Source organism: Urocampus carinirostris, chromosome 14, assembly GCF_059441175.1.
Source record: "Urocampus carinirostris isolate Australia breed hairy pipefish chromosome 14, RoL_Ucar_1.0, whole genome shotgun sequence".
Classification (NCBI taxonomy): Eukaryota; Metazoa; Chordata; class Actinopteri; order Syngnathiformes; family Syngnathidae; genus Urocampus; species Urocampus carinirostris.
The window spans coordinates 23047520-23056776 of NC_142362.1; the positions used below are offsets into that span (position 1 = coordinate 23047520).

At 37.5% G+C, this 9257-nt stretch overlaps 1 protein-coding gene across 2 annotated transcripts in view; it reads left to right on the forward strand.

Moving 5' to 3' along the window:
• The window catches only part of LOC148352992 (phospholipid-transporting ATPase IH-like), a 79730-nt gene extending 71704 nt beyond the window's left edge, over positions 1-8026 (forward strand). For both annotated transcript variants that reach the window (XM_088352188.1, XM_088352189.1), the window contains one exon: positions 999-8026. In XM_088352188.1, the coding sequence (XP_088208314.1) occupies positions 999-1262 (264 nt within the window). In that variant the 3' untranslated portion in view covers positions 1263-8026. The remainder of the gene's footprint in view (positions 1-998) is intronic.
• Positions 8027-9257: the final 1231 nt, after the last annotated feature.

Below are 9257 nucleotides of genomic sequence, written 5' to 3' on the forward strand. Positions count from 1 at the left end.
AACAAAGTATCTTGACAGGCAGTGGCGTGTGACAATACTGTTCCTAAAACTTCAACCACTGAGAAAAAATATTTTGTCCCGAAATTTTAAATACTACATTGTACAACTTTACCTATCTTTATTTCTATTTAATTGATTCACATATACCATAACCTTTGTTTTTGATACATTTAACGGTAGGTTTTTTATTTTTTTTTTATTAACCCAATTCCAGTAAATATGTACCCGAGCCCAATACTATAGTTTTTTACTGCTCATCAATAATATAGTTTGAATATGACAAATATAGACAAAACAAATGAGGGGCCGCATTGGAAATGAATAGGATAGAATAGTCTTCTTTGTCATTGATAACAACATCGTAGACATTGTTTTTAATAAGATTAGACATGGCATTTGTTTTGGTACTGTGGCTAATTTCCATTTTGTTGTTTTTATTTAACATCAAAACGAGATTTTTGTATTTCAAGAGCAATTTCACTCACTCGTTCAGTCTAGTGTATGATTTATTTTTTGTTTAATTGAAGGTGGGGGGGCGTTGTTTGAGGTGTCTTTATATAGTTAATAGTATAATATTTTCTCCATTAAGTATGTGTTAACAATGCCCTAACTGATTTCAAAGAGCCTTTATAATTTTTGTCCACCGCGCCTATTTGGTTTTATCTTCCTTGCTTTTCCAGGACTAGACGCATATTAGGGTGCTGGAAAGGGGGAGCAGGCTAGAGAATAATTTTGTGCTCGTTCCCCGTTTTACTTTATTTTTTTGTTAGTGTAGCATAAAAATGGCAAAAGTAAGAAAATACCACATTCGAATACAGCCCAAACGCCAACCCAAAAAGATGAAAAAAGAAGTTTATCAGTGATTGAGGAATGAGCTGATTGCTGCTGCGATCAAGCCAGGAGATGGCAGCAGAGAGTAGCAAAATTTCAAGTTACGGACTTCTCCTTAAATAATTAAGTGCCATGCACTGTTTCACAATGTGTGTTTGTCTCTGTAGGACAGCGACAACTTGGCTCAGGACGATGTGGCCGAGCTGTCCATAGGCTGTTCCTACAAAGGGGCGAGCGTCACCTCTTCCCAGCTTCAGCTCGGCGCCGTGGAAACGCTGTCTTTTCGCACCTCAGACCCCCTTCCACAAAAACTTTTGGCACACTTGGTGGAAGGAAGAAGGGCAGATTTGCGCTCCCTCAGCCCATGCAAGTTCCGGCTTTCTGGGGCAGGAATCGCCTACTTCGCGCCGGGCCCAGAAACTTCAGTCTGAAGCCTCAACTTCAGAGTTTTTATTCCAGAAAGGAGTCCGATGGGTTACGCGAGTGGCCATCTTCATCTCAAGGGTGACACTTCTTACAACACACAAGCTCACCGTGTGCGCTTCTTGGCTAATGAACACCCCTTTATACGTACTATCCTTCAATCTCCTCATCCTCATCTTTTGCTTTTCTGACATCTTCTACTTCAGTGGTCGGCAACCTTATCTGTACCACGGACCGGTTCATTGTCTGGCAATATTTTCACAGTCCGGCCCAACAGTAGGATTAAACATGTTAGGGCTTTTTCTAAAATGATAATAACAATAATAATGTCAACAATTATAACATTTAAAAAAATAATAACATTAACCCTGGAGAACCCACGGATCATAATTTTCATAAGAAGAAAAGGGTTCTTAGGTTCTCCAGGGTTATTATAGTAAATCCACTGTGTAATCGTGTAGAACATTTATACGTCCTCATAACATCACACAAAAATCACATTTCATTTTCCAAACCGTTTATCCTTACGAGGGTCACAGGGGTGCTAGGCTCATTCCAGTCATGTTTTTGAAATGTGTGAAGAAACTGGAGTGCCCAAGGGTATGGGGAGAACATGCAAACTCCACACAAGGATGATGGTAGCTGGAATTGAATTTGGGACCTATGAACTGTGAGGCGAACGTGCTAAAAGCAACGCACTCTTTGCTATCGTAACATTTAATGCAAATGTCATGTCAATCCACATGCATATTAAAAATAAATAAATAAGTACTTAAAAATACAAAAAACCCAATGAACCAAGCCCACAAGAAACATGTTGGTGTTATGTGGTCTCTGTGTTGTATCTTGACTTCTGTTAAATTAGGAGTCAAAGAAATTGAAGAATTAAGCTGAATCGATTGATTCCCACGACATTTCCTTGCTTGGCATCTTCCTATCTAAAAGCACTCTTGCACATATTATCCACTTTGAACCAGTTAAAACCATTGGGTCTCACATTTGCACAAAAACGAGGTTGAGTAGCCCCCATAAACAGTATAAGACTAGATATGAAAGACTAAGATCACGTCATGCAGAAAAAAGACTCCACAATCTTTGTGGCATCCAGTAAATAGTTAAAACAGAAAATGCTGTCTCCGTTTTTTTTATCTCCAATATGGCGAGCATTTGATATATATGAACCGCGCTGAGGTTCAGGCGAACCTTACAGATCCATGCATCCCGCAACTCCGGTGTCAAAAGCTTTTCCATGTGGACACATTTTTTACGTTCTGGCATGACGTGGTTGATCATTCGACTCTCTGATTAGCTAAGGGATGAAAAGTTTGGTTTGATTCATCCTTCACTGTATCTTTGGCGTGTGGAAATCCTTGTTTCCAACATGGCAGTTGCACCACCTGACGGCCAACTGCGCCCGCCACACTGATTTGAATTCAAACTTACTATCTCGGAGCCCCGCTTCAAGTATGGTCTGAAACAGAGAAGTGTCAGTTTAACAGCAATAAGCAAAAAAAATGAACTTACTTTTCTTTCCGTGTGGCCTAGTACCCAACTACCCACAGCCCGGTAGGGTCCGATGCCCGGTGGTTGCCGACCACTGTTTTATACATTTAAAGGGAAGTTGAGAAGACACAGTCCAGCCTTTTTGTACAAGGAAAAATATATGTGTTTGTTCACCATTTGGTATGGCCATGTAAGGGCTGCTCTCAAGCTCAGCCCTTTAGGTGTGTATGTGTGTGTATGTAAGTGTGCATGCTGATGCCTGCACTGTATGTTTTTCTATGTGACACACATTTGCCTTACAGGTAAACCCCACAGCAGCAGGCTAGGAGCCAAAGGAGTTGAAAAAAAAGAATGAAAAAAGAGGTAGTGGTGTATTATGAAGCCTTACACACACAGTAACAAACCACCCCCACTACACACAGCTTTTTCTATTCAAACGGGGCGGTTGGGCGGGATAAGAGAGGGATGTGCAGTATTGTTGCCACCCTGCCTTAATTCATAAACGCCTGCTCACAGTAGTTTCTATGAACACATAATTTCACTCACCTTACCTCTGTCCTCTTGCATGTCTCAACTCTTTGCATGGTGATATGTAACCTGGGCTGAACTTCGACTCCACTTTTATTGTTCTGTGTTACCACTTAGCGCGGAAGAGTATTACGGCAACACTGAAAACATGCACGAGAATCACGCAACGAAAGTAAAATAGAATAACACCAAAAAATGGAAACATGAATATTGAATAGTGTGGAACCTCTGTGATGGGCAGTTATATGAACACACGATTCAGTTTACGAACAATTTTCTTCAAACGTACAGTACTTTTTAAAGGTAGGGTGCATTGTTTGAGGTATTCCTAAAAAGTTGAAAGTGGAATTTTTTCTCCATTAAGTACATGTTAACAATACCTAACTGAGATCAAAGAGCCTTTATATAAAAAAAAAAATCCACCACTACTATCTGCTTTTCTTTGACTTATAGAGTGGACAAAATGGGGTCTGTTGTTGTGACACCAAAAGAGTATAGTACTTGAGGAATGAGCTGACCGAGGCCGTGATCATGACTTTAAGAGAGTTGCAAAATTTTTAGTTGCGGATACCACCTTTAAAGAGACTGAATATATTATTTAGAGCACACTAGTGGTAAAAAAAAGTCTAAATTAATTTTTAAAAATGATTCAAATAATAAAAAATACACAAACTATCATATATAAATGATTGTAGTTTGCGATATTAGCATTTATTTTACATAATATGAGCCTTACCTTAAGGTACCTGACTTGATTTCTTTGCCATATAGCTGCAAGTACCCAAAAACCTTCAAAAGCTGGGCAAAAAAAAAATGGAAGTAAGATCACTTTGAGTCTCCTTAGTTTGTTTTCTTCCTTGTGCTTTGATGCAGGAGTTTTTGGTTGCACCCAACCATACAGCGTCATCTGGTGTTCAAATAGTACACACTGCCCCATTAAGAACTGTCTTGGCCGCAAAAATGAATGCAAATTAACATGTTTTTAGTTTAGTAGACACTCAAAATAAGGCGAGAAGACATCACTGGATTTTGACCATGCAAGGAGGGCGGGGAGATGGACTCTAAGATAAGAAATATTCTATCCCTTCCTAATGCCCTCCTCCAAGCAGCCTCTTTTTATCAAATCTTCAAGGTTACAAAAACAGATCAGCCCTCAAGGGTGTGGAAAATCTAAGAACAACCACTTGATTGGCTGATAACCACAATGATGCAATAGTCAAAACAACGACCAACAGTGAGTTCAAACAAGTAACTGGCAACCCATTAAATATTTGCACTCATCCAATAGCAAAAAACTTATCACTTATATAATCATATCAACTAAAGCAAGGTAAATGCTATACAAAATTGTTCTCCTGCTAAATGGAATTGTTTCTATTTATTTTTCTTATACCTTGGTTTTTGGACATATGACTTTGAAATTAGGGGATGCTGTCAAAGCTTTAACAGGACTTGTACCTGATAAAGCTTTAACTTTTGACTGCACTAAAACTGGCTCTAGGAAGAATCTAATTTAGAATTCAAAGTTCCAATGTACAAGAGTGCAAGTACAATATATGTACAGCCATCCAAAGAACTTAAAGGAAAATAGTCACACAATATAAATATGCCATGTTAAAGGTAAAAACATTAGAAATTAAAAAAATAAGTATATATATATATATATATATATATATATATATATATATATATCGTCACTGTCTTGTGGAGGAAACGTGTCTCTTAAATTAGTTTTTCATTTTGCTGAATATCAAAACAGTCCCTCAATGGTCTATGAAGGTGTTATTCACCTTTAAGCAACTTAAAATTAAAGGGACTGTGTTTTATTAAGTGTCACCCAGTGTTCAAAAAATTTCATTAAAAAACAAAATACAAAATACATAAACGATCACATACTCACAGGTCGAGAAATTTCCACTTATTTTAATTAATATGAGCCTCACCTAACGGATCTAAAAATATTGCCTGCCATCTTGCTAAATGTCCCCCAAAAACCAGAAAAGAAAACAATAATTTAAAATTTAAAGCAAAACAACATGAATATCTTATAACATACATTTCTTATGAATAGACATAGGTTGAGAATTTGTCTTCATCTTAAAGCCACAGGTACCCAAAGATCTAAAAATGGGTGGACAAAAAAATGAGATGCAGTTTGGTTACTTTGCGTCTTTGTATTTGTATTCTTCCTTGTGATTTTTAGCACTCGTTTTTGATTCTACAACTCAATGCAGCAGTCTCTAGTGGCCACACAAAACACACTGTCTATCTAAGACTTTTTGTATTTAAAAGTGTCATTGATTTTATTCACCGTTTGTAATTTTACATAATTTCCTCAAGTTAAGATTATGTTTACATGTTTAAGACATCACATAATTGGCTCTTTGGTTGAATTGATTATTTTCAAAGAAAACTTAAACGTAATACACTACCTAATACGAAAAAATATTGGCCATTGTTCATGTTGCCGTGTCCCTAATACTCCTCCGTTGCAGATTGACGGTTACACATGCTCAAAAAGGTCTTTAACCTCCAGATGAATGCGTGGTCTTTGTAGATCATGCAAAACGGAATGTCGGGTCTGAAAAGCAGGCCGAGTGCATGTTCTTTTTGTTCTCCTGTCTCAGTGGTCGTCACTATTGATGAACGGATGAAACATGACACTTGAAGGTGTGTTGGACTCAGCAGGAAGACTTGAATAGGCGACGTCACAATCAATCAATAGAATGTCAAACCAATTTGTCTGTCACGTCTTTCAACTCACAATTCTAGCTCATTCCGGATCAACCTCTTTTTCCTCATGGTTCACTAACAATGGGTATGGATTTAATACACAAAAAAAGAATAGTTTTTTTTTTTTTTTTTTTTTTTTAATAGATTTTCGGGACTCAACATCCTGACCTCAGTGACACTCACTGTGATGTTGCCATGTTTTATCCAGTCCAATATGAAATGGTCCTCTGCTTCTAAGCTAGACGATTGTCGTATGTCACAATTTAGTTGCACTTTAGCGACAGCGCATTCCCATTTCATAATTTATTTTGAGAACTGTTGGATGAGGTCTTGACATGTGCCAAAAACATTTTTTGATTAAATTTTTTATCTACAGGAACATATAAAACAATTGTTGTCTACAGCAGTGGTCCTCAACCTTCTCTGTAACACGGCCCGGCCAAATAACGACAATAATAAGTCTAAATCCACTGTGAAATCACTAGACCACTGGGGATTTTGATGACATAATAAAAGGCATTGTATTTTATCTAATCACATTTTTTTACTCGCTGCGCCATGTTGTACTGGCCTGGAGAGAGATGGGCACCACCAGGCTGTTCTTGCCCAAGACACACCATCGTAAATGGTGACCCTAGTAGTTAGGGACACACCTACACCCACCCCACCATGTTGTACAATGTTGTTTTGGCTGAACTGTTTCTCATAATGCTCCATTACAATGTTGTACAATGTGGCACCGTGAGTACAAATATTTTGATGATGAGATAAAATTGAATGCATTTTCCTATATTATCTACATCCATATTGGTCTAGTAGTTAGGATTCATCTTTCTCACTATTGGGATCTGGGTTTAATTCCTGTTGCATTCATTGCTGGGCAAATTTTGATCAGCGGTATTGTATAACCCTGTGTGTAACGCGCACCCAAAAGGGATGTGGAGCTTAAAAATGAAAAATATGTCTACTGTATACACGGATAAATACATTAGACGCACTAAGATAAGGCAACTTTTTCTTTCTTTGCAGCTCGGTACCAAACAACGGGTGGTTGCTGACCACTGGTGTACAATTAATTTCCATTTTCTTAGGATTTAAAGGCTCAATTTTTTGGGGACCTTCAGAAGCAATCCTAATTGTTCTTACATCAACTTGTGTGTCGTTCTGTCTTTTTTTTTTTTTAATCCAAACGAGGTTTTGTGGGTTACATATTGGTCATTTACGATACATTTCTTGGCATTTTAGTGGTAGTGTCTGTTTTATTTTACTTTCTGTTTTGCTTACATTGAAAAACATAGAGAAAAGGGAAAACTAATTCCAATACCTGTGGTATATTTTGTGTCTGTTGCCATTTACACTCTTATACATTTCACCTCAATGTCCATTAAGATATTTTGTGCATGTCTGCTACTTTTCTATATCTGTGAAAGAATATATTTTAAATCTGTTTGAATGTGGGTTCAAGTTTACCAAAAGGGTCATTGGGTTTTATCAGTACACACTGCACTTTGTGGTTCGGACGTGTTTAGTCGGAAAACGATGGTCTGTTGTCCGTTAGCTATGAGGGGGTTGTTATTCTCTTACTCACAAGTTATTTTTCTAAAACGATTGTAGAGTGTGAAGTGACCAAATAACTTTCAACTGGAACAAACTGGCTTCCATCTCAATCGGTTGTATCTCACCAGCCTTTTTTCTCGAATGTCAACACCGCTTCTTCTGAAGTCCATGCAGCACAAGCAAAGAAGGTGTTCAAAATGCTGACATCTCCAAGCATGACAAAGGTGTCAGAAATGTGTGTTTATAAGAGAGTGTGCACACACGTACACCTTCCATAGAGCACTGGTTGTTTCTATTTCGATATATAAGATATTTCAAAACTAAAAAAAAAAAAAAACATTAAAAGCTTATTTTGTTTTCTTCTTAACTATTTTGCAAGCCTGTCAGTAGCAGATGAGAATAAAAGCACTGTATTGTCATTTTGCTTGGAATAAAGAAATGTTGAAAAGCATCCCGAATCGTTTCCAATCAATGTTATTGTTAATATTCAATCAATTATTATCAATGTTTGTCACACGCTGTTACCTGGAGAGCGGGATGACACTTTACACAGAAAAATAACAACGGATGAAGAAGGTGCTGTATTTAAGTTAGATCAAAAAGCTTCTGCTGCTGGTAACCATGAAAACCAGTACAATCTGTTTCATGTGGGGAAATCCCTACCCCAAAAAACGGCCGTGAGAGGGAAGGGCGCCTCTAAGGGGTTCTTGCCCAAAACACAAGTGGTGCCCCGATGACCCTGGCGGTTAAGGGATCAGTGAGCCATGTAAGTGAGAGAGAGAATGAGAGTTATACGAGAGAGACTATACTGATCTCACTTATTTATAAAACCCCATTCAACTAGAATCAGGGGTTTCAAACCTGAATGGACTTATGACCGAAGTTTTAAAAAAAATATGATTCAAGGGATGGACTGAGCGAATGTTAAAGTGGTTTCAAATGATGCATATAGTCTAATGAACCAAATTGAACCTACTGAAAACCGAACAAATATATTCCCAATTTTAAAAAAAACACTATTCTTATGGCACCGTCAGTAATCTTCAATCTTGAACAGTATAAAAATTTCCATAAAATGAAAATTAAATGAAAGAAGCTGTCATTATTTAAACGGTAAATGGTCTGCATTTATATAGTGCTTTTCAAGTCAATGAAGACCTCCCAAAGCGCTTTACAATGTGCTTCACACTTACCCATTCACACACACACTCACACACCAATCGGGAGTAAGCCATGCAAGGCGCCTACCTGCTTATTGGGGGCATAAGGGATTCAGTGTCTTGCCCAAGCACACTTCGACATATAACCGGCCGGGAATTTAGGCACCATCTATAGTCTTTAGTTTCCTTTTTAGCAATAGCAGCCTCTACTTAAATGAAAAGAGAAATAGCAATTTTCTATCATTCACTTACTGAAATATTTCTAATTTGATTGAAATACAATTAAGTGAAAACATTTATTATGAAAAAACAAAACTCTTCAAGGAAAAGTAACATAGTAGTAAAATGTGAACTATTTAACTTAACTATTTATTTGCAAGAATGAATAAAAAATCTCAGGGGCCTTATAAAATCCTTCGATCGGGCCTGTTTTTTATTGAAACCTTCTCTGTCGAAGCGACCTACCATAGGCTTATCTAACAGCAATTTTGTTTTCTTTACGATCAAGTAAAACAAGCAACA